General features: G+C 42.1%; 2 protein-coding genes across 2 annotated transcripts in view; one reads left to right on the top strand and one right to left on the bottom strand.

The window, feature by feature from the left end:
- The window catches only part of LOC124135926, a 33,348-nt gene extending 21,365 nt beyond the window's left edge, over window positions 1–11,983 (bottom strand). The window contains exon 1 of the mRNA XM_046501619.2: window positions 11,909–11,983. The gene's annotated coding sequence lies outside the window, so the exon portion shown is untranslated. The remainder of the gene's footprint in view (window positions 1–11,908) is intronic.
- LOC124135925 (proton-associated sugar transporter A-like) overlaps window positions 1–25,130 on the top strand; it is a 34,381-nt gene extending 9,251 nt beyond the window's left edge. The window contains exons 2-4 of the mRNA XM_046501617.2: window positions 6,882–8,476; window positions 11,931–12,106; window positions 23,815–25,130. Coding sequence (XP_046357573.1) covers window positions 6,913–8,476; window positions 11,931–12,106; window positions 23,815–24,027 — 1,953 coding nt within the window. The 5' untranslated portion in view covers window positions 6,882–6,912 and the 3' untranslated portion in view covers window positions 24,028–25,130. The remainder of the gene's footprint in view (window positions 1–6,881; window positions 8,477–11,930; window positions 12,107–23,814) is intronic.
- The last annotated feature ends 1,022 nt before the right edge of the window (window positions 25,131–26,152 follow it).

Below are 26,152 nucleotides of genomic sequence, written 5' to 3'. Positions count from 1 at the left end.
CTCACTCGACGTGATATGACGTTAAGTTCACGCGCCGTGATATGACGTTAATCTAACTCACCGAGATATGACGTTAATTTCACAGGCCGTGATATGACGTTTAGCTCACTCCACGTGATATGACGTTAAGCTCACTCACCGTGATATGACGTTAATCTAACTCGACGTGATATGACGTTAAGCTCACTCGCCGTTATATGAAGTTAGGTTATATACCGTCATATGACGTTAAGCTCGCTCGCCGTCATATTACAATAAGCTCACTTGCCGTCATATGACGTTAATCTCACGCGCCGTGATGTAAACTCATCTCGCATATTCATGTATCGTCTACAATATGAATGTGACTCGTTTTACATTTTTTTGGGCAAAGTACAGTAACATCTTCTTAATAGAACATATGCTTCACCGACGCGACGTATCAACACCACCACACCTGTATACACCACCACGCATATTCACCAGCACCGAGACCCCAATGTGGCCGTATAGTTCAAAGGAATTTGTCGCCGTAATGAGACATGACATTTACAATCACCCAACGCTTTGATGAACTTATTTACATTCATTGGTCAGCGTGGCCTAAGGTAACGACATTAAAGATGTTGATTACTCTTGAACCAGTGAATGTTCATTGGGGACCAAGGTCACGCTGTCTTCCTCTGGCTACGTGACTCTCGTGTACTCATTGTGTTAGACCAGGAGAGTGCCAACATGCCAGATCAACCGGCATTGGGAGAAATGGAAAGTTTAACAGATCGGGAAACCTGCGTTCTAGTGACATCACCCTGAACGAAAATAAACCCAAATAGTTTTTTCTGTGTGTAGGAGGAAAGAGTGACAATGTCATTCAGATGACTGAATACAATGAAGAAATAAACTGTCAGAGCGAGTGTCATCACTATTTGAAAGTGATTCGTAAACGCATGCTTTTGATGATCGGAATCGGACGATGGACAATGGGGATGTTTCTTATGATTGTGGAAATGATTTTTTAGCTTTTATTTACATTGACTAACGCACCGTCACGGTGATATTCACGCCGTTTTTTATTCATCTTGGCCATTTACTGCTCGCACAGTAACATTCACCTTTTGGTGCCGTCGTCTCTAACTTACCAACAATACAACCCCGGGAGATTCCGGGTGAGTTTCCAGTAACCTATGCTTATCGAAAATAATGTCCAAGACAATTCTTGAAAAATAGTTATGTTTCAGGCTGTTAAAAACATTTTGTGTGCCACAATAGTTACATTGTTGAAAGGTGTTAAGTTTTAATTCAACGAATTTATAGTTTTGCAGTTGTAGCTGCAGCTGAAACAATATTCAATCTTAGTTGTAGCTGCAAACATAATTATCTAATCGCTTTATCTTAAGACCGCCTCCGTGGTCTAGTGGTAGAGCGTCCGCCCGGAGTATGGAAGGTCCGGGGTTCGATGCCCGGCCGCGTCATACCTAAAGACCTTAAAAGATGGTACTTGTTGTTACCCGCGGCATTAAGGGGCTAAAACAAGGACTGGTCGGCTCGGAGTCAGTATACTGTGTGGGGTATTCATATTTAACAGCGGTATGGTATCTCAGTGGGCTAGCACTATAAATCGGCATCAACTTGGAGATAATCTTGGACGTAACGTTTCACCACATCTCTCTTTCTGAAAGTGTGAATGCCATGATACTGTTGACCGTCAATATTCTTTTTAAATTTGATTTGTGATCAACTTTTATTTGTGTCTCTTGTCTTGTACAAATCTACATGTGTATGTACTTGCATATCGTAATTTGATAAACGCCGCTGTGAGTGAGTATTGTTTTACCCCACCGCCTTCATCGCTGTGACAATGGTGTTATCACAGTTGATATGTTTACATGGGTAAGCCACACATCAGGAGAGACATCCTTATTAGTGTAGCCACACAGGTAACGTTGATAGAAATATGAAGCGCATTACAATGATTATCTGTAAAATATGATAAATCAGCTGTCACTCTAAAATTTAATGTATATTTAAAGTATAGTTTTGTCAAATGTATGACTGTATATTTGTGTTTACTCTCTGTCTCATTCTGTCAAGCTGTCATGCTCTCTGTCTGTCTGGCTGACTGACTGTCTGACTGACTGACTGTCTGTCTGTCTGTCTGTCTGACTGACTGACTGACTGACTGACTGTCTGACTGACTGACTGACTGACTGACTGTCTGACTGACTGAGTGACTGTGTATATATGGTGGATATTAACATAACTCACATCAGAACTCACACTTGATAACAACCAGACAGTTTAACAGATAGAGAAATATTACATAACTATGAATATTCCTGCTTGAACAAAGAGCCTATACTATAATCAGATATCTGGTCGACTCGGTGGGACAGCAGACTTAACATCAATTAAACTCAATTTTACCAGCATATTAGCATTGAATTGAATTTCCAAAGACAGTGTGATTGAAAGGTAATATAAGAACTTAATATGTTAAATAATGTTAACAAAGCATTCCATTCTTGTTGTCCAAGGAATGAGGTTAAGGTTTAATGACGCCTTCAAAAGTCGAATATGTGATAGGTGAGGTGAGGTGAAATGGGGTTTAACGTCGCGTCCAAGATTATTGCACTTATATAGCGACGTGCATGTACGTGTGATGACACGTGTTCGATACCAAATATGGGTACAATATGTGAAGCCCTCTTTAGGTGTCTGGAATTGTGCTAAAGCCCACTAATGTATTTTGAGTCTGTATTCGTGCCCTATGTATGTGCTCAATACACACATCCATGAAACTAATGAAGATCCTTAACAAACCTTAAGTCAGTTGGCGGTTAGGTAACCTAGTGGTTAAAGCTCTCGCTCGTCACCCCGCAGACCCTGCTTCGAATCCCGACATCCTTGGGTACAAATTGTGAAGCCATTTCTGGTCTCTCCGTCCTGCTATTGCCAGAACATTGCTAAAATCGACGTTCTCATTCTCTCAATATTTGTTCGAATGCTTCTAAAGAGGTAAAACTGAAAAATGATTAAAAAAACCAAATCTCATTTCAATCAGTTTTTCATTAATCATGCTGCCGCGTCTTCTGTAACACTCTTTCAATACATTCATTACCTCAAATGAAAATGCGTCTATTTTTTTAGTCCAGGGCTGTATGTCCCGAGAATATAATACCTCCTCGACATGCTCATTTCCCGAGGACGGCAATCATAGAACAGCAAATGACTGTTTTATATCGGAGCTAGTGTGTTCTAATTAAGTCGTACAAAGTAAGCCTTTAATATTAATTCCCTCCTTTCTGCCCCATGATGCCAGCACTGTCATGTCACACCGGGAAAAGGAATCCAGTGATTGATTCAAAATGTCGATAATTGAAGTGTTTGGTCTTGCTGAAGCAACGGGAGAAGACCCATCTCTACAATCACTGCCACGCTCCAATAACAGTTACACGGCACGGAAGACTTGAAGCCAATTACAAACATGGTGTCTTTATTGAGCTTGTCATTATGTAACAAAGAATTGACGGTAAGATAATGTGACGGGAATGGATAGCGATTACTTAAAAGATATCACACGCACTAACGCAAGTATATGTACTTGGTTCTACTGAAACCTTTAGATCACGTTTTTCTGGCGGCCATGAATCTGTTAGGAGAGTGTGAGCATGTTCCTCTAAAGTAGTCTTCGGGAAGCGTGCTTATAGCCGTAGAAAGAAGTAGATATATGCATGCTTTCAGGACAAGGACGTTAAGTATCAGACTCGCTGAAGCACCCTGTGGATGCTTACGGTGTCTTCTAGTGCGTTAGGTGCTCTGTTGTGATCGATGACGTCTTTGGCATGGCAGAAAGTGGCACTGGGGTCAGTGTAAGCTTTGTTGGACTTAACTTAAACTAAATTTCCAAAAGCGATGGAAGCGACACATTCATTGAAACCTATCCCCAGGAATCATCGCTAGGGATGAATCTTTTGATATCCTAGGGACCTGGGAATTTGTTAAAAAGGTTTTATGGTAGACATGTGGAGAGCATTTCCAAATTTGACACATCAGTAACAAAAATGATGTCCGATGCAGTTTCCTGTTTTGACTTTTTACCATATGTTCCCGTGTTTTTGTGTTTTTTTTATGAGGGGAAAAGTTGACTTGCCTTGCATGTGTTTCCGACGGGTGTCACCGATGGGGCAGGATACGCTAACCTTTTTGCGAACATAGTGATTCATATAGTCGGAATCATCGGATTGACTTTGCTTGTGGCAGAGATATCTTATGAATATGGAAAGGGTTTTATCGCTTATATTTATTTGAAAAAAATAATTTTGCCCCAGGTTGTACTGACAATGCGAAATGGTTAACTGTATGTCTTGAAACGTAGTTTGTTGTAGGCCCCCACAAGTTGTGCCTCCTCCTTTCAGAGAGAAATTGTATGTCGAGAACTGGGAGGACAGTCACAAACAATCTGACGTGATACCACACACATATGCCGATAGTGAGCACGCGATAACATACACGATCTCGACACTTGGCAAGGATGCCAAGGACAAATTTCTATCAGCAAAGGATAACAGCTTAACTGGAACAGCTTTAGTACAGTGGAGTCAAACAATAAATAAAAGCGACCAAACCATTTTCATAATCATAAGAAATCTCTGCTTAAAGCAGAGTCTGTTGTTCGATTCCGACTACAACATAGTCTTGATTTGAGGTGTTCGCGAAAAGGTGAGCGTATCCTGTTCGACCGATGGCATCTGTCACAAACACATGCAATACATGTAACCACGGCAAGTAATGATGACAAGTAACCAAGCTGGCCAGTGGCTTGAGACCTGTTGCTTGTACAAGCAGAACACAGCATGTCAAGTTGATGTCCACATCCTTTTAAATTACATCCTCATATGGATGTATAGTTCTGTGTCGACACCTGACCTAGCGATTCGACACCCGTATCGAGGCACAGAATTTCACTATGTACATAACTGAGTCGTTAGATCCCTGGTCTTGTATCTTTGACCAAAACATATTCTAACAAAAAATATTCATGACCTACTGTAAGTTTACTAACGGAAATGGGTTTACGTTGTAGAGCATCGTAAGATAACCTTTGTACCATAGTAAGTTTGACAGAAATCGGTTAATAGGGTCAGGGGTTATAATCCCTTTTATAAAGTGAGTGAGTCAGTATGGTTTCACGCCGCTTTTAGCAATATTCCAGCACTACCATGGCGGGGGACACCAGAAATGGGCTTCACACATTGTACCCATGTCGGGAATCGATACAGGGTCTACGGCGTGACAAGCGAACGCTTTGACCACTAGGCTACCCGACCGCCCCCCTTTTATAAAACCTGCATTTAGCAACAGATGGTCGTAGTAGAGAGGGATTCTAGAAATGATTAGTCATTTGCACATCTAGATAGTAACGACCAATTAAATCTGCGAATGTCCGATAAATATTATTACATGGTGATAATGTGTGAAGCCCATTTCTGGTGACCCCCGCCGTGATATTGCTGGAATATTGCTAAAAGCGGCGTAAAACCATACTCACTCACTCACTTTATAAAAGGGATTATAACCCCTGACCCTATTAACCGATTTCTGTCAAACTTACTATGGTACAAAGGTTATCTTACGATACTCTACAACGTAAACCCATTTCCGTTAGTACCCTAATACCATAGCGACGGAAAGGAGGACTCTGGTTGTTTAAAATGTAGTTATTGCCACTGTTAAGTGGTAATTGTTGAAAGAACCCTTTACGTATCTAACTATAACCATTCAAATGCAAAACCAGATGGCGTTGATGTCACCCAGTTTACTGGATCTGGTAGAACAAGTTTCTTCTTCAGAAAAGCAAGTCGTTTTACAGTTCCTAAATTTGATTCACCATTCTCTTGTTGGCTTAACAACAGTAGACTAGCATTAGGAACATCATCAGGTTGGGTTGTTATTTCTGTAGGAAGTAGCGTTATCTGTTAAATGAAACAGAAACACCAACCGCGTTAGATGACCGCCTGATCAGTAGCTATTTACGCTAACGACATAAAAAGGGCTTGTTTAATGTTACGGCTTAACGGTATCAGTGGCGAGATGCTGCACTACCATTATCGCTTAATCAGCGAAATGTTGGGTGCACTGAACCGTTATCTTGTCGTGGGCGGAGCTGTCGTTAATGCTATTGTTTCATCACGTTGGTGCGATATCGAGTAATGATTCATTATTCTCGCCGACAGATGAAAAGAAAATAATGACCTACAGTGCTACAAACAAACGATTATTACCATGGTGAATCCGTCTAATACTATATAATCGGTATATATATATAAATATAAATATAACTCATCTCTAATGCATTGTTTAAATCGTTTTAATTAAACACAAGGACAGTTTGAAAATCATGTGTTCCTTTCATATTCGACCTCCGGTGTTATAGGCCACGCATTCAAAATAACATTACATGTCCTGGGTTCCGTTTTACAAAACGACCGTAGCGCTACGATTATCGTATCTCCTAAACTTTAACCTTAGGCTAGATGAACGACAGACGTAGTGCTAAGATAATCGTATCTCCTAAACCTTAACCTAGATGATCGACAGACGTAGCGCTACGATCACTTAGTGAAACGGTACCCTGATATTACCTTCACATATAAGACTGGGATCCTGTCTTTGTATTTAATGGGACAAAGCGGCCGCGCATTCTAACAGCGTAACAAACAGGCCTACGGGTAACGTATGATCTGCCCTATTACGTGTAGGCTGGCGTTCGTTTTATTTTGTCACCGATTTTATGTCTCATTATTCTCGCAATAACATTGACAGGTAAGCACTTTTAATGCTTTAAGGTGTTTAAGGCACCAAACAGTGTACATTCAAATTTTATACTTCTTTTTCTATTTCAGATACTCAGACAATCATCGGAATTTGACAACGATGTCTGTGGGTATAATCCGCGCTTTGAAAACCTTCAAGGACCATCCATATGTTCAGTATGTCGGTCTTGGTTTAGCAGGACTGGTCAACATCGAAAACCAAGATGGCGACCACACTGTCAGCCGGAAGTCAAAACTGCAACTCATTCGGCTATCTACCGCCGTATGTGGCATCGAACTATGCTATGCGGCAGAGACAGCGTTTGTGAGCCCTATTTTATTGAAATTAGGGGTTCCAGTAGCCTTGATGACCCTTGTCTGGTGTCTGAGCCCAGTGTTGGGTTTTTTTCTTGTACCCGTGCTGGGTTCCCTCAGTGACAGATGCCCAATAAAGATGGGCCGTAGGCGCCCATTTATACTTATATTATCAGCAGGTATAGTGCTAGGGCTTCTACTGGTCCCTAACGGTGAGAGTATAGGGATATTATTGGGAGATAAAGGTAACGAAACCTTACATAACACATACAGGTATGTTTATAATCAATCCTACCACGAGGCATCAAAGAGAAGCTTTATAGGCAATATTTCCTTACAAGACGTAACACCAATACCGATAGCGGAAGGGACAGACATGGTAACTGGTACCACCGAACCAGAAACGTATAGTATATCTAAAGACCATTTTCGAGGAATAATACTAACAATAGTCGGGGTCGCAATGCTTGACTTCAACTGTGATGCCTGCCAGTCACCAAGCCGGGCTTACCTACTGGACGTTACCCTACCCGAGGACCATTCCTCTGGGCTAACCATGTTTACGGTCATGGCCGGGATTGGTGGCAGCATTGGCTACATCATGGGAGGGGTGGACTGGAACGCGACAGAGTTTGGTACAGCTTTTGGGGGCCATATACGCGTTGTGTTTTTTCTAGTCCTCATTGTGTTCATCATATGCGTCATTTCAACCGCCACCAGCTTCAAGGAAACGGAACTAAAGGATCTGGGCATTTCTAAAGACAAAATCCAGAAGAAGAAAAAGAAAGTCGGAAAATCAAAATATCGTAAGTTCACCAATGAGGAAGACGATGATGAGGAAGAAGAAATTGGTTTCTCAAACGAACAGACTTATGGCGCTCTGGGTAAACCAGGGTTGGAGAAGCTCCATTCTGACCATGACCTTCATAAAGGTTACACAGCCGACTCCGAGGATGACCTGCCCTCTGGAAACAACATGGAGCAACACACGGAAGCCGACAGACACACCCTGACGCAATCACAAGGCACCGTCACGTCATCAAACGCCGACGACAAAGACCACCCGATTGAGATATCCACCGACGTTACGCTAAAGACATATTTACGTTCCATAGTGAAAATGCCACGGTCGCTATTCATATTGTGTTTAACGAATCTCTTCTGTTGGATGTCCCTCGTCTGTTACTCACTATATTTCACAGATTTTGTGGGGCAGGTTGTCTACAATGGCGATCCTCAGGCCCCGACTGGGAGCGACGCTCACAACCGCTACGATGATGGAGTAAGACTCGGGTCCTTCGGGATGTCCCTGTACTCCTTCTCATGTGCTGTCTACTCGCTCTGCATCGAAAAGCTCGTTCGCACATTCAGTAAGTAATATATTTAGTCCCTAGTCACTTGGACATCGACACCATTTTACGCAAAGCACTGATATGCACATATGTATTGAATTACCCTTAAAAGTATGAATCTATTGTTGCCTAACAAAATTATAGAATTCTAATGAATTCTGCTCGACGAAAGTGTATTGATATTGATCCAACATTTCGTTGTGTAGACTTGTGTCAGGATATTTTGGTCGTTTTGATTCTCAGAATCATATGATGCTGACAAACCAAGACTCGCGAATCTGGGAATCGAATCCACGATCGTGATATCCAGGCCCGTCTAAGGAGCGCAACTCTGACAAGCAAATTACTATGCCGATGTCCCCTAACAGTTATTGATTTATCTATTAACACAATAACAAAGTCAGTTAAACATAGTCATCCTCTGGACCTCTGAAAATGGACACAATGCGATAGGATAGCCTAGTGGTTAAAGCGTTCCCTCGTCACACCGAAGGCCAGGTTCGGTTCCAAGTATGGGTAAATTGTATGAAGCCCATTTCTGGCGTCCATTCCGTGATATTGTGGAATACAGCTAAAAGCGGCGTAAAACCAAATTCACTCACTTTAACATTCATCACTCACGAGTGAGTGAGTGAGTGAGTGAGTGAGTGAGTATGGTTTTACGCCGCTTTTAGCAATATTCCAGCAATATCACGGCGGGGGACACCAGAAATGGGCTTAACACATTGTACCCATGTCGGGAATCGAACCCGGGTCTTTGGCGTGACGAGCTAACGCTTTAACCACTAGGCTACCCGACCGCCCCTGGATTTGACTACATGTACAGCTAACATTCTGACACTACATGCCCCAATCTAATCTGAATTGTAAATACATGCTCCGTGTTACATCCGGACTGATTAACTGCTAACTCATACCAGGTACGAGACACTGGTTCCTCAGTGTCAGTAAGGCTCCCTTTAGTCCACGACAAAATGAGCCCTGGAGGATCAAAGGAAGCCTGTACCGAGGGGAATTTGGTCAGATCTGTCGACCAGAACTGAATCTTGTCACTGCAATTGTATTACATCGCCTATCCAGTCCCATTTTACAATTCAAAGACTTCTCTCAGCTGGATGAGCAACAGCGTTAAAGTTGACGTAAAAACAAGCAATAAATCCTGCTGGACGAATGTAGGCGATCCATCGAGGAATCCTCTTTAGCTAATGTCATGTTTTGAGCACTGAGCCCGACTCGGGAGTTAAGCCACTTCTCTGTCATTGTGATTGAATGGGGAATGTATCTAGTTCCCGCTGTGTTGCAAAAGCAAGTCTGTCGGCTTAATCCCAAGCATTATATAAATAGATGGGGATCTTTCTGTATTTCTGAGCATTGCGTGACGACAATTACTGTTTATATTTAATCACTGTGATGTATGTGCACATCTTTTTTTATGTATCACTGTTTTCCGTGTATGCATAACAGTGAAAGAAAGTCAAACATGTTGAAACCGAACATGTCATTTCTGGAGTTCTGGATGAATTGAATATCGGCAGTATATCGCATTTGAGTGAGTGAGTGGGTTGGGTTAAACGCCGCTTTTAACATTATTCCAGTTATATCACGGCGTGTCAGCTTAATGTGGGAGGAAAGCCAGAAGTGATGCAGGTCTCAGACGTTTACCACTTCGGTGAAACCCACGAGCACGGGTATGGTGCTGACAAACCTAGAAACATAATCGGGGCGAACCGGGATTCGAACCCACAATCATAGGTTTCTGGCGTGTCCAAGGGACGCAACTCTGCACAGCGAATCGCGGCGCCTTAGACGACTGGGCCACCCGTGCCCCCATATCGGGCTGTGCCTATAGTTTCGCATTTGGTAGCAATTTCAGACAAATGTATGTTATTAACACCAACCACCTCAACCACTAAAGCCCTAACCGCCGCCCACACATAGTGTCACTATATGGCTGAAATACTGCCGAGGTAACCCAACTCACTCACTTACTCACCCCTCACTCACTCACTACGTTAAACTCCACACTCATATTAGTTCCACCTTATGATACGACCCTCAATTTATTGCGATTGGTGTATGGGAAATCAGTTGAAATCTTGGAAATCAGATATGGGTTTCACACATTGTACCCATGTGGAGAATCGAACACGAGTTTCCGGGCGTGACGGGCCGTCGTTTAACCACTAGGCTACCCCACACTTTTATTGCCGTGAAAAGCGACAGTACCATATAGCAAATACATATGGAAGGTGCCTTCGCGCATAATATTTAGTTCACAGCAAATGAATTCATATAAATTCTCACTTCATTATCACACAGGGCGGTCGGGTAGTGGTTAAAGCGTTCGCTCGTCACGCCGAAGACCCGGGTTCGATTCCCGACATGGGTACAATGTGTGAAGCCCATTTCTGGTGTCCCCCGCCGTGATATTGCTGGAATATTGCTAAAAGCGGCGTAAAACCATACTCACTCCATTCATTATTACACAAGACAAATACTTTGATGGAAACTCGATTAAGAGACAGTTGTTACAAGAGGGATGACATCAACTTTTCAATAGTAAATTTTCCTTATTGCGAGCAATATTTCGGCCGCTCCAGCCTGTGGTGTCTACATTTCTACCTTTGGAGGCAAATCGAGCAGCCTCTTTCTACGAAAAGATTGCAACTAACAGAAGCTGATTTGAGCGAAGATGCTGGATGTGATGACCACATGATATATAGTTTCCATCCTAACAGCAGGACAAATATTGGTCCTGTTCAATATGGATGCCAGAAGCTTGTGATCGTGGGTTGGAATCCTGGAATTCCTGATTATATTCCTGGTTTGTCAGCACCGTTTTACCAAAGTGGTAAAAGTCTAAAATATGCATCGGTTTCTGCCCAGTACGATCACCCGATACATGGGCGGGTACAGAGGGGGGTGCGGGGGTGCGGGGGTGCCCCCCTATTTATTTCGAAAAAAATCTTTATTTCTGTTTAAATTACCACCAAAGACAATAAATAGATCTTAGTTGTGCACCCCCCCCCCTTTTCAAAAAAGCTGTATCCGCCTCTGCGATATCATCAGTATTGTGATTTGTGACCAGTCAATCATGAAGATCCAGGTTAGAAGTGGTCTTCAGCAACCCATGCTTGTCGTAAGAGGCGACTAACGGCATCGGGTGGTCAGACTCGCTGATGCATGTCATCGTATCACATTTACTCGGATCGATGCTCATGATGTCCATCACTGGATTGTCTGGTCCAGACTCGTTTATTTACAGACCGCCGTCATATAGCTGGAATACTGCCAAGGGCGGCGTTGAACAACAAACAAACATAAACACATGCTTTGGATACAATCTAAATCGTACATTGGAATCTGAATTTAGCAGATATTTCCTATGGTTATGACATTGTTTTGTCGTTTTTTATTTACAAATAATTATGTACGGAAACCTTTACTTACCATATTTGTCTTTGCATTACAGAAGCCAAAAGAGTGTACGTGTGCGGCCAGTTGACGTATACTGTAGGAATGGTGATACTTTCCCTGGTGAGACACAAAGTGGCGGTTATTGTCTTGTCCCCAACGGCCGGAATAATGTACGCCACCCTGTTCACAATGCCATACTTATTGGTAGCAAACTATCACACACGAGGGGAGGTAAGTACCGAAGAGTAAAATTCATGACTATATTATTTTTGTTTTATAGTATTATTTATTATTATATATATTTTTATTATATTGTTTTTATTTTAGTAGCCACTGCGATGGTTATCTGTGATAGTTTAATGCAAACGGCAATTAAACATCACAGATTTCAGCTACAGAAATAGTTGTAATCAAAGTCAAGAGAACGCCACCGTTGGTAGATACGGCCAAAGTTCAAAGCGACCAACAATACGGTGAGGTGAAATGGGGTTTAACGTCGCGTCCATGATTATTGCACTTATATAGCGACGTGCATGTACGTGTGTGTGTTTGTGTGGCTGCTTGTACTAGTGCGGACTGATGCCAATTTATAGTGCTAGCTCACTGAGATACCATGCCGCAGTTTAACATGAATACCCCGCTCAGACACAGTATACTGACTCCGAGCCGACCAGTCCTTGTTTTAGCTCCTTAACGCCGAGCGCCAGACAGGGTAACAACAAGTACTATCTTTTAAAGTCTTTTGGTATGACGCGGTCGGGGATCGAACCCCGGACCTTCCGCTCTCCGGGCGGACGCTCTACCTCTAGACCACTGAGGCGGCCCGACCAACAATACGACGTCGACGTTATCAACTACTTCAATAGTGTAACATCACCGTCAACCCGTCGCCACTGACAACAGCCATATCAGTAGATTAAAAGTAATGTCATGATAACGCCACAGTAATCAACTGCTGCAATAGTTTAAGGGACACGGCAATTTTTCAGCCGTTATATATCTTGTCAGGTTAACACCACCATTATCAGCTACTGTAAAAGTTCAAGGTGGACGGCTGGTAACGCCCCTGTCATCAGGTACTGTAAAAGTTCAAGGTGGTCGTCAGGTAACGCCACTGTCATCAAGTACTGTACAAGTTCATGGTGGACGTCAGGTAACGCCACTGTCATCGGGTACTGTAAACGTTCATGGTGGACGGCAGGTAACGCCACTGTCATCAGGTACTGTACAAGTTCATGGTGGACGTCAGGTAACGCCACTGTCATCAGGTACTGTAAAAGTTCAAGGTGGACGGCAGGTAACGCCACTGTCATCAGGTACTGTAAACGTTCAAGGTGGACGTCAGGTAACGCCACTGTCATCAGGTACTGTAAAAGTTCAAGGTGGACGTCAGGTAACGCCACTGTCATCAGGTACTGTAAAAGTTCAAGGTGGACGTCAGGTAACGCCACTGTCATCAGGTACTGTAAAAGTTCAAGGTGGACGTCAGGTAACGCCACTGTCATCAGGTACTGTAAAAGTTCAAGGTGGACGTCAGGTAACGCCACTGTCATCAGGTACTGTAAACGTTCAAGGTGGACGTCAGGTAACGCCACTGTCATCAGTTACTGTACAAGTTCATGGTGGACGTCAGGTAACGCCACTGTCATCAGGTACTGTAAAAGTTCATGGTGGACGTCAGGTAACGCCACTGTCATCAGGTACTGTACAAGTTCAAGGTGGACGTCAGGTAACGCCACTGTCATCAGGTACTGTAAAAGTTCAAGGTGGACGTCAGGTAACGCCACTGTCATCAGGTACTGTAAAAGTTCAAGGTGGACGTCAGGTAACGCCACTGTCATCAGGTACTGTACAAGTTCATGGTGGACGTCAGGTAACGCCACTGTCATCAGGTACTGTAAACGTTCAAGGTGGACGTCAGGTAACGCCACTGTCATCAGGTACTGTAAACGTTCATGGTGGACGTCAGGTAACGCCACTGTCATCAGGTACCGTAAAAGTTCAAGGTGGATGTCAGGTAACGCCACTGTCATCAGGTACTGTACAAGTTCATGGTGGACGTCAGGTAACGCCACTGTCATCAGGTACTGTAAACGTTCAAGGTGGACGTCAGGTAACGCCACTGTCATCAGGTACTGTAAAAGTTCAAGGTGGACGTCAGGTAACGCCACTGTCATCAGGTACTGTACAAGTTCAAGGTGGACGTCAGGTAACGCCACTGTCATCAGGTACTGTACAAGTTCATGGTGGACGTCAGGTAACGCCACTGTCATCAGGTACTGTAAACGTTCAAGGTGGACGTCAGGTAACGCCACTGTCATCAGGTACTGTAAACGTTCATGGTGGACGTCAGGTAACGCCACTGTCATCAGGTACCGTAAAAGTTCAAGGTGGATGTCAGGTAACGCCACTGTTGCCAACCCAGCTATTGGGAGATTGCGGGGCGGTGGGGTAGGTCATCGCTCATCGAGCCGAAAGAACGGATTCTATTCCCCACATTGGTACAATGTGTGAGGCCCATGGTGTCCCCCGCCAAGATATTGCTGGAATATTGCTAAAAGCGGCGTAAAAGCATTTCACTCACTATTGGTAGATTGCACAATTAAGGAATACCATTCTATTACAAAGGGTGGTTTAAAAAAGAAGAAGTTTCTTTCATTTCACACCAAAATCAGACCGAACACATAGAAAACAAGATACAAAATTCCAAGATCCATCAATGTATATATTTTTGCGGCATTTCGGCAATTCAAGCATCATTTTCGAAAAATAATTCCCATTAGCGTTGAATTATCAGCCAATACAAACAATCATACGGCCAGCGTAAGATACATGTACCACGACAGAATGAACGAACGTGACCCTTCAGCCAAGCCCCAATAGTATACCCAAAGGCCATTATCAGAGATCAAATGCTCTCGTGTCTCGCTTAGTGTTTACTATCGGAAGGCAATTTATGACAACAGACCTGGCGTTTTACCTAGAAGTGATAAATAAGCCATCCTCACAATATTTACTTCTACTCTGTAAGTAATCAATAATGATGACGTCCGCTTTTATCCATGTCGGCTTTTATATCACGGCGCGAGCGCTGTACATGACGGTACGCCACACAATGGCAACACGAAGGCGTGAAAATAGAGGGACTGTATTGAACAAAGATCATATGTCGGCTTGAACCTTCGATCACAGATATATCAACGTACTTAAGACGAAAAATCAAGACGATAAGAGATCATTCGACTCTTGGTTCGAGTTATTCCACTGTCACTGACATATAAGGAAATAAACTTGATGTGTGCTTGACGAGTGGGAATTCAATTGAAACCGGGAACGTCAATAGGTGACTATGTCCGTCAACGTCACCGACGTTGGTAAAAAAATAGAAAATGATTAAGGAGCATTCATGTGATTTTTATGGGTTTTGGGGTGGGGGTTAGAGCAATCTATTTTTCCCCAGATGTATCCAAGAAATTATTTATTTAGTAAACACATCAACAATCTATTTATTTTCATTATTAACACACAAAATATTGACGTTGTGGTATTTTCATCAAAACAAACTATTCCTATGTTTCAACTCTGCTAACAAATTATAGAAATCAATTGGATGCCTACTTACATGAAAGTTTAAGAGAAGTGGGTATATTATAATACAATGTTCATGGTGGTTGATATGACATTTGAATCTGAAATAACATAATTAATTTCATTTATGCCAAGAAAGACATATTTTAGTTTGCCGGTTTGATCAAGCCGTTTTGGTATATGTACTGTGCTCCAAAATAATGATAACTCCCTGTTGTGTATTGCGAGCTCCTGCGATGAGCGTGAGTGACCCGCGATGGTCAAATGTGTGAGAATTTCTGTGTGTTGCAGAGAGTTAGCGGCTGAGCACTAATCTTCAGGTATGAAATACTGTTTTTTGTTTAATATATTATCATGTCGTAAATGCAAGTTTTGGAAATACGTCAACTTTACTGATAATTCATTTTGCATTTTTCAAAGAGCGTGTTGTTCGATTTTCAATCTTCTTTGAGTGCTCAAAATATATGCTGGAAGTATTTGTAATGTTTTCAAGTATTGTTATATCACCTAAATGGTATAACTATTCTTTGTTGCGTAAATATAAGTCAAAGAAAATGTTTATTTACCGTAAATGTGAATTTTGTAGGGAGTTAAATTTAAGGAGAAATCCTTGTTTCAAAATGAAATGTAACCTTTATTGGGGATGATTTGGGTGAACATTATGAATGTTTGAATACTTTTCAAAACTTTAAAAAAAAATTGATTTATTTGCTTTATTATCACTAAAGAGTATATTTATTTTACTCTTCAGAACACATTTAATGTTACGAAGGACTCAGCCAATAAAGAGTGGTGAACACTATCTTCTCTTTATCATTTGTACCACATGGGAACCTGCCACATACAGTATCGCGATTTGGAAATATTAAATATCGATCATTAAATGTATGTACTAGTTTGTCCAGCATATGTTGGAGTTTCCAGTCCTATTTTTTAAAAACACATATAACTTGTTAACTGCGTGTCTCCTTAAAATAGGCATTTCCGTGTTCCAATCATCTTTGAAAAGGGGTGTTGGGGTAAGCTAGTTGTGAAAACGTTTGCTCGTCACGCCGAAGCCCTGGGTTCGATTCCCCACATGGGTACAACGTGAAGCCCATTTCTGGTGTACCCGACGTGATATTCATGGAATATTGCCAAAAGCGGCGTAAAATCCAGTTCACTCACACACTCTTTGAAAACAGCTGTTTGAGACGAGTCCTTATAACTGTTGATAAGTAAACAGACATCAATGCTTTAGGGGTATGAGTGAGTGAGTGAGGGAGGGGGGAGCTGTTCGCGGCAAAATATGATATGGGTATACATACTCATATAAGTCACATTAAAAGAAACATTTTTTTAAAAAACAACGGCAGCAACTAATTCATAGAAATCATACACTTTCAATGATGACACTAGGTGTTCGTTAAAACAGTTATATAAAACGTCAACGCCAAAAAATATTCAGTCTCGATTATCCGCCGAAACAGAATCCATAAGGCGCAAAAAGGCAAAATAACGGTGACAATTATATGAATAGATCACTAAAAATCATCTGCACCAGGTGTGCGCAAAGGTGGTCAGCAGACCCCGCCCTACCGGTAGCACAACACATGTGAACTTACATACATGCTCCTAGTCATAGTTTACTCTTGTTAGATAAGCCGACTCTCATCTCAACGGCACTCATTTCTCATCCGAAACCTTCACGATTCTTCCAAACCTCACATTAATTATTATTTTTTTAATTCTAGACATAAAAAGTGAATGTCAGATGCAAATCCGGAAAAAACATACAGTGTAGCCTCGTTAATCCAGACACCGGTTCAGAAGCTTCGCCTTACGCTTCATATCATTCGGATTAACGGGGTTCAATTTATCCAAACAAAATTATCAATTTAGGGAGAAAACCATATTTCTATTCAAAATGTAAAAAAAGTGTTCAAGCGCTCAAGGTACAACGTTGCAGTTCACTGACAAAACACATCCAGAATATTCTCTGTATTCGGAACCCCTCGAAGGTGACTTTCACCCCTAAAGACCCGAGGCTTCGACTGACTCCCATGTGGTTGTACGCGAACACACATGACCACATTTGATCTGACCAATTGGTCCACACAGGGGTATCCATTCCATCTGTCTGGCTTCAGTGTCCGTCTGGTCAGCATGTGCGACAGCCGCTCGATATATATCATAAAATAATGACCGCACCAGGCGCAAGATGCACAGCCAGTAAGAAAAGGTTATGATCAGGACATAAAACGCCTGTCAAATATTGCTGTATAAATAGGTTTCCGTATGGCAGGAAGTATGAAGTATATGAAGTATATATATATCGGATTTTTGGGAAAGAGTGAGTGAGTATGGGTTTACGCCGCTTTTAGCAATATTCCAGCAATATCACGGCGGGGGACACCAGAAATGGGCTTCACACATTGTACCCATGTCGGGAATCGAACCCGGGTCTTCGGCGTGACGAGCGAACGCTTTAACCACCAGGCTACCCGACCGCCCCTTCGGGGAAAGAACTAATTGGTGGTTAACCCTTGCTAATTTCCTGGCAATTGGCTTCATTACATAACTTGAAAATATTTTAATTTTAGCGAGCTGTGGCAAAGTACGGATTCTTACCCCAGATAACTAGTATGCATGTGAGATCAAATTCCAGATCCGTGATTGGCTACTTGGTGATGACCTAGGGTGAGATTAGGCGGAGTATTTTCCTGGTTGTAATTCATTGATAAGCGAGTGAGTGAATATGGTTTTACACGGCTTTTAGCAATATTCCAGCAATATCACGGCGGGGGACACCAGAATGGGCTTCACACATGGTACTCATGTGGAGAATCGAACCCCGGGCATTAGGCGTGCCGAGCGAACGCTTTTACCACCAGGCTACCCCACCGCCCCCTACTCTTATTATAAACGTAGTGAGTTGAGTTTAACGCCGCTTTGAACAGTATTTCAGTTATATCACGGGGTGTCAGCTTGATGTTGGAGAAAGCCTGAAGTGATGTCGGTCTTAGACATTTACCACTTTGCTGAAACCCAATAGAAAGGTTATGATGCTGACAAACCTAGAAACATAATCAGGGCGAACTAGGAATACGATTCATTGGGTTCTGGCACGCGTAAGGGACGCAACTCCGCACAACGAACTGCGGAGAGACGACCGTGCTGTATGTAACTCACTGAATGATTTTGGTGAGAACCCTACCATCGTCTGACATTGAAACAATGTGTAGAGCAGGTACCACAAGACTGTGACACATGTTGCATTCGATGTCATGCGAGAAACATTGCCATTGGTGCGATATAAACTAGGCAATCATTGGTCGGCTTCCTCACTGGACCTCTCCTGATTCGTTGGCTAAATATAACGACTACACTGCAGACCGGACTATGTATTTACGGGTGATGGAAGAACATAGTGTATACCCTACCGTGACGTAATGACGAGTGAATGGGGAAACCTATATTTTGCATACTCCAGGCATGACAGCGGGGGACACCGGAATTGAGCTTCACATATCGTACCCATATGGGGAATCAAACTCGAGCCAACGCTTTAACCATTTGGTCAACTAGTATCATCTTCCCGAGGCAAGGGAGTTAACTGACTGTAAAAGTCCAGTCCTTGCCGAACTCGGCTGGAATTCCTGGTCTTGATCGTAGCGCCACCAGCGGCTATAACGAGTTATGTCCCTTCTTAGCCTCTCCTATGGACCAATCAGATTCCACCCCTCGTATCGGTTGCATTTGCTTCAAACAAAATGGCGGCGCCAAGTCAAGACGATCTGACCGATAATCAAGATCTTTATTGTGATAAAACGGATCTTACATCGCGAAGTGCATCAAATCACGTGAGCACCTTGATTAAAAACATGAAAAGATTTGGTTAATATCTGTTGACACCTGCTTTGCAAATCCTGTTTACGAACCGGAAATCGACATCGTTACGCGATGTTGATTGGACTCTGCATAGACTCGTTTGTCCAGCCAAAATATAACTCTATAATTCCAGCCTAGTTCGGCAAGGGTGAAAACTGGGATTTTAAAGTCAATTAATTCCATTGCCTCGGGAAGATGCCTAGTACTAGTAAACACTGGTTGCGATTTATACAACGCCGCATTAGTTATCGGCCTGTTGCATGTTGATAACATGGACTTCTGTTCTTGATGGCCCTCAGATCAGGTTTACAGACAGCCTCCCATAAAGAAGGGTCTGTTTGGTGGGACAGACAGCGAAATCAGTCAATATTAATGAGGTCAAACATCGCATTACCATAACTCACATTGCCGAGACTGCTTTACGGGCGATCATTTCCTCAAATGTTGTCGACCAGATTTAAAGTAACGTCAATGGTGTTAATATAAGGACCATGCGGCAAAAACAGAGAAAGGTTTCTGATTGTCATTGAAATCATTTTCGCTGTTTAACTAAACTATTGACACTAACACAATTTCTTCCAGTGCAATAAACATGTATTATATTTCTCAGAAGGGACAATTATCATACGTTGGATGTTGGATAAAAAACGCCAATTCCGGTTCGTTGGGATCCATTATATACCGTGTTTAGAAAATAGAGGATCATTTAACAACATACGAGTGAGTGAGTGAGTGAGTGAGTATGTGTTACGCCGCTTTTTACCCTGTGTGAAGCCCATTTCTTGTGTCCGTGATATTGCTGGACTATTTTAACCACGAGGCTACCCCACCGCCCCTTAACGTCACACGAACTTGTACAGCGTCATTGCTAGCATTTATCTTTCTACTTGTTAATATTATCATGTGGGCAGTATCGTACTATCTGTATAGGTATTGTATTAAAGTGCTTTAACTAGAATCTATACTTGAAACAGGTGATATCATCCCATGACTTTACAAAACTTTATTAAAACGAGGAGAAGCAAACATTATTAGGATCGGAATAACGTTACATGTGTCTGGGCCATTTGGAGGAAACAAGTTATTTCGCGAGTGGAGCTCAACATCAACATCATCATCAGAGAAACGATTGACGGTTACACTAAAAATGTTCACTGATGACGTGCTAGGAAGATTATGGTAATTTCAACATGCAATAAAGGGTCATACACTGCAACAAGTATGTCTGATTTCAATATATACTAGTATACATCTGGTGGCACGGGTGGCCCAGTCGTCTAAAGCGCCGCGATTCGCTGTGCAGAGTTGCGTCCCTTGGACACGCCAGGAACCTATGATCGTGGGTTCGAATCCCGGTTCGTCCCGATTATGTTTCTAGGTTTGTCAGCACCATACCCGTGCTCGTGGGTTTCACCGAAGTGTTAAACGTCTGAGACCTGCATCACTTCGGGCTTTCCTCCCACATTAAGCTGACACGCCGCGATATAACTGGAATACTGTTAAAAGCGGCGTTAAACCCAACTCACTCACTCACTAGTATACATCTTATCCATATTTGACATAATGCCCAATGATATGCACTTTATTTAAACACGTTTCAATTCTAAACACGTTCAAATTATAAGGATAAAACACAATGACATACCCTTTGTCGTTAACATGTTTAAATTCTAAACATGTTTAGATTAAGGGGATGTTTAGTTCAGGTTGTGTTCAGGCTGTAAGAAGAGAGCTCATTTCGTTGGTAGACCCTAAACAAGTTAGATAGAATTCACCAAATGTGTAATACGTTTATGATTTAAAAACACATTCCTAAACACGTTTAGATCAAAACAGATCTTGCATGTGTTTACATTCGAAATACATATTACAATGCAGACAAATGCTTCGTTTCATTATTTTCTCTGTGTAGAATATGTTTCTAGTTAATACGAGAACATGTTTGTCAAGTATATATTACTAACACTTTGGTAATGAAAGGAGCTACTTAAGATTCAATTTCAGAACTAATATCATATCTGGTTCGACGTAGAAAAACATTTTCAGCAAAATTGGCAATTCCGCTGTAATAGATTTGAAAGGATGCTGAAGGAATCTACATAAAGAAAACTAATTAATGGCAAATCGGATTGGTGAGAATATTCATCTTCATTCTATTGGGGTTTATATTTTTGAAATTTCATCATGCAATATCTTTATATCAAAACGTGCGGGAACGATATATCACCAGTTAATGTCGGAATGCTTTTCATGAAGGTCAGAAGTTTATTCTTGGACTTTAAATGAAATCGGAATCTCTACGACAGCGATAAAAGCTATCATACTATATTTGATGTATCGTTTTGAATCCTTTGAAGGGTGACAATTTGATACGCTTAAATATTTGCTAATGGCTCTGTGGTGAAGCCTCTAGACCTAAGTGAACGTGCGATGTTTGGGTATCGCATCGTCACGTCTGTCAGGGCGATATTTTGTGAGACTTCAGGTTTGATGGCAAGTCGTAATTTGAATCAATTTCCCCCTCACATCATAACATGTGTCCAAATTGTCCCTAAATCCAGTAAACGTCATACCTGCCTTGTTCAAAACCCGTTTGTATTCCTTCATTAAATTACTGCCTGGCTAGTGACGGAGTCTGTCGATTTAACGACCTCTCAGCCAATAACGGCAACGCTGAAATTCGTTTGTATTTATCACTCCGCGTGGTGGTGTGGTGATAAGGTCAGGCCAAAAAAGGCACTTGGAATTCATGCCATCCGGTTGGATTGTAGCGATTACGGAGGAGGATTACGTGAAGGGAATCAAGGCTTGATTTCAGCGATCCTACTCCCTTAATTTAGACCCACAGATCTGAACCTTTCTTCGCAGTTATAGGGACGTAATTCTTCTCCGATATGCCAAATAGTCCCGCGGAGGACGCGTCAGCGGTGACGACTTACATCAGAATTACTGTTATTGACAATACGCGATTGGGAGGGAAGTGAAGTCAGGACTGGTCGATCAATACACGGTAGAATTCTTACAAAGGGGATAATGGAGAACTTGTTACGTCAAAGAGCGAAGGGAAGTACTCAAATGAACAACGGATATTGAAGCCATGTTGTTTATAAAAAGAAACCTGTTATAGAATTAAAACTGATCGACGTCTTCTTGGCAATGTGTATGTGAGGTTGAATCAATTTTCAGGCAAAGAGATAATTTTAGAACTGTGAAAATAGCAGCCAAGGAAGTCGATAAAATAAATATCGTTTGTGATGTCATTTTCCATAGATCTCGGGAATTCGTATAGCGATTGTTGCATTTTTAACACGGTAAACCACGACGATCCATGGTATACACTTTGTCATGTCCGGCGCTGTGCATGTATTACCTCGGATCTTCGTTCGTTCGTTCGTTCGAGAGAGTTCGAGAGAGAGAGAGAGAGAGAGCGAGAGAGAGAGAGAGAGTAATTGAGATTTATAAAAAATAATCAGAGAGCTAGTTGTCAGTGAACGCCGCAGTATTCCAGCTATATGATGTTGACGAGATAATAATACACAAGAAACAGCCAAATATCATTTAGATGAAAATGTTCCTCGGTTATATTTCCCTCACGTGGTACTATCTAAAAAAAGACAAATTTAGGATAAGGCAGTTTCAAAGGATCGATGTTCATGATGCGTACAGTGTGCGTTTGCATGGTTCTGGATTCATAATTGTGTATGTCAGTTGCATAGCTTCAAGGAAGCAATTTTTATAAATATGGCATAGGATATTTTCGATCAGCAAAAGACAAGTGTTTATGTTAATTTGGAGTGGTGAATGAGTGAGTGGGTGAGTGAGTTGGGTTTAACTCTACAGTTGTCCAGTTATATCAGGGCATGTAAGTTTAGTGTGGGAGGAATACTCAGATGTTTACCACGAGCACGGGTATGGTGATGACACGGCTAGAAACTTAATCGGTGCGAATCGGGATTCGAACACACAATCATGGGTTTCTGGTGTGCCCAAGGGATGTAACTCTGCACAGCAAATTGCTACCCTCGATAGTACAACCTCTAGATATGTAAAAGGTGTTGATGTTTTGACGCTCAGAAACAGACAAAGCATGCAGAACAATTTAATAGCGCGGGTTTATGTTTTTGCTTTCTGAACTTCCCAATTATATTCATTTTCGAGATACAGAACTCAAGCATATTTTGGATGCTTCGTTCACCCATACCACCGAATTTAGAAGCCTCGGTCCATCCCGCAGAGAGGTTTCATATCGGAGTAAAATGATTTAATGAGATTGTGACTTATCTGTAGCTCTTCCTTCATATGGGGCGGTCGGGTAGCCTAGTAGTTAAAGCATTCACTCGACACGCCGAAGACCCGGTTTCGATTCCCTAAATGGGTTCAATTTGTAAAGCCCATTCTGGTGACCCCGCCGTGATATTGCTGGAATATTGCTAAAAGCGGCGTAAAAACATATACTCACTCACTGTCCCTTCTTGTTTCAGTTCAACCGTCCCCAGGACGAACAGGTGCGTGGTCTCGGAACTGACGTAGCACTGATAAGCAGCATGGTATTCCTAGCCCAGTTTCTTCTCTCAGTGTCCATCGGCAGTATCATCCACGCCGTCGGCAGCACCACCGCTGTCATTGTCGCCGCCGCCATATTGAGCTTCTGTGGAGCAATCACAGCCACTCAGGTCACCTACTTTGACGTGTAACCTCTGACCTCGTCACCCCTGACCTCGTTACATCGACGTTGCCCTGACGCAGTCATGAAGTCCTTTGTACTGAGGAAGGTTCAAGGATGAAGAGGTCGCAGTTGTGGAATGGTTGCCAAACTGCCAGTAATGCCATCAGACGTTACGTTTAGGTGAAGGTCGACCGAGCAAGGTCAGAGGTTATCGCCATGGTACATATGGCAATAAGCTGATATTTAATAAAGAATCAAAGTGTTGATTCAAGGACAAAAATGGCGTCAAGAATTTAGAAGAAATCAACCGGACGGTACCGAAAATGGTATAACCAAGCAATGTGGAAAGACAATCTTTGATCGCAAACACCGTGTACTTGCATGTAATATCGTGTTCGGATAAAGATGACTATGATCCTGAATTATAACGCTGTATGTCTGTAAGCTAGATAAATATATGTTACAGCCATGGGGAGAATGAGATGTCATTGTGTATGTATATTCTGTGTAAGTCCATGTTAGGTAGCTCTCTTAAAGTAGCAACATGTCTAACCGAACGACCGTATTTCTAAAATTCGTTTCAGTAATTAACTGGGAAAAACATCAACACATTCGTAGAAACAACCTTTAACTAAGCTGTGTCGACCTTAAAGCCCTTGGTTAATTATTCATACATCCATATCAGACACATTGTGACGTCACCACAAAATAGCTTTCCGTTATTCCCCGTCCTCAGAGCAATAAACGCAGGTTCCATAGCTAGGCTTCAATGTCTTTCACATGATAATTATAACGAAATAAATTTTCTCGGGTAATATCAGCCTACACGATGATATATAGCCAAGTAACGTTACTGTCAAGCGTTACTACATAACTGGTTGAATATTCGAAGGACAAGGTAATTTAATGACCGGTATAAACATGTAAGGAAGGGATTTTACAGCTGCTTCGGGGAGCGACATGCCATTGCCCGTCTGAGGATCTGCAATACACATACGGCGAAGCGACATGGTGATGTGATACCAAAAGCTTTATGGTGTTCTGTTAGCATCTAGGCAATATGTGTGTACATGTATCTGAAAGAATGTTTAAAATTGTAACATTTAGAGGAATAAACATATGTTTAGCTTACCGAATCATTGTCTGTATGTTGCGTTAAACTCACGAAGAATTATTGTTATTTTTTATATTAAGATACATATTCTGATTATATATAGAGCAAAGGCTATACAGCTGAATTACCATGACCCCGTTTTTCATTATATATAAGAATTAAGTTCGTGCTAGCCTTGATAACGCGTGGGTGAGTTAGTGAGTAAGTTGGGTTTAACGCCGCTTTGAACAGTATTCGAGTTATATGATGGCGTTCAGTTTAATGTGGGAGGAAAGACCAATCTCATTAAAATCAGACCTTAGTTCTCGCTACCGCTAAACAAAGATCTGAAGACATCCCATTAGGGGTCACGTCAGACCGACTTTTCAACCGACCAATCAGTGCGTCGCTTACCAGATTATAATAGTGACAGTCGGAATGTGATTTCTAATCATACAACCTCGAAAACTTTAACATGGGGTATACCGAACGATAGATACGGGTTTAACGACTGTTTCCTTACAATCTAGACCATCTATTAGCCATTCCAGAATGTTTTTTTTGTTAAGGTTTCAAATTTTTAATCGAAAATAAGTTTCGAAGCGAAGTCGCCAATTTGAAATTAGTGCCGTCAAGCACGAGAAAGCTGCCTTCTTATTGGTCATTCCATTGGTCGGTCAAAGTTCGCGCAAGGTCGGTCTGACGTGACCCGTAATGGGATGTCCTCAGATCTTTGTTCAGCGGTAGGGAGAACTACGATCTGATTTTAATGAGATTGGAGGAAAGACGGAAGTTGTGCAGACGTTTACCACTTCGGTGAAACCCACGTGCACGGGTATTGTGCTGACAAACCTAGAAACATAATCGGGGCGAACCCACGAGCATAGGTTTCTGGCGTGCCAAAGGGACGTAACTCTGTACAACGAATTGCGGCGGATTGGACTACTGGGCCACCCATGCCCCCAAGTGTAGACGAACCAATATTCAATTCATTTTGTAAGGTATAAATGCATAAAACAAATAGCCATTGTTAGAGTCTCACTTCTTGTCTGAAGATGAT

This window comes from Haliotis rufescens, unplaced genomic scaffold, assembly GCF_023055435.1.
Source record: "Haliotis rufescens isolate VD_foot unplaced genomic scaffold, xgHalRufe1.0.p SCAF_4, whole genome shotgun sequence".
Classification (NCBI taxonomy): Eukaryota; Metazoa; Mollusca; class Gastropoda; order Lepetellida; family Haliotidae; genus Haliotis; species Haliotis rufescens.
The sequence above is the reverse complement of the archived record's forward strand: the minus strand, read 5'-3'. Positions and strand labels throughout refer to the sequence as shown.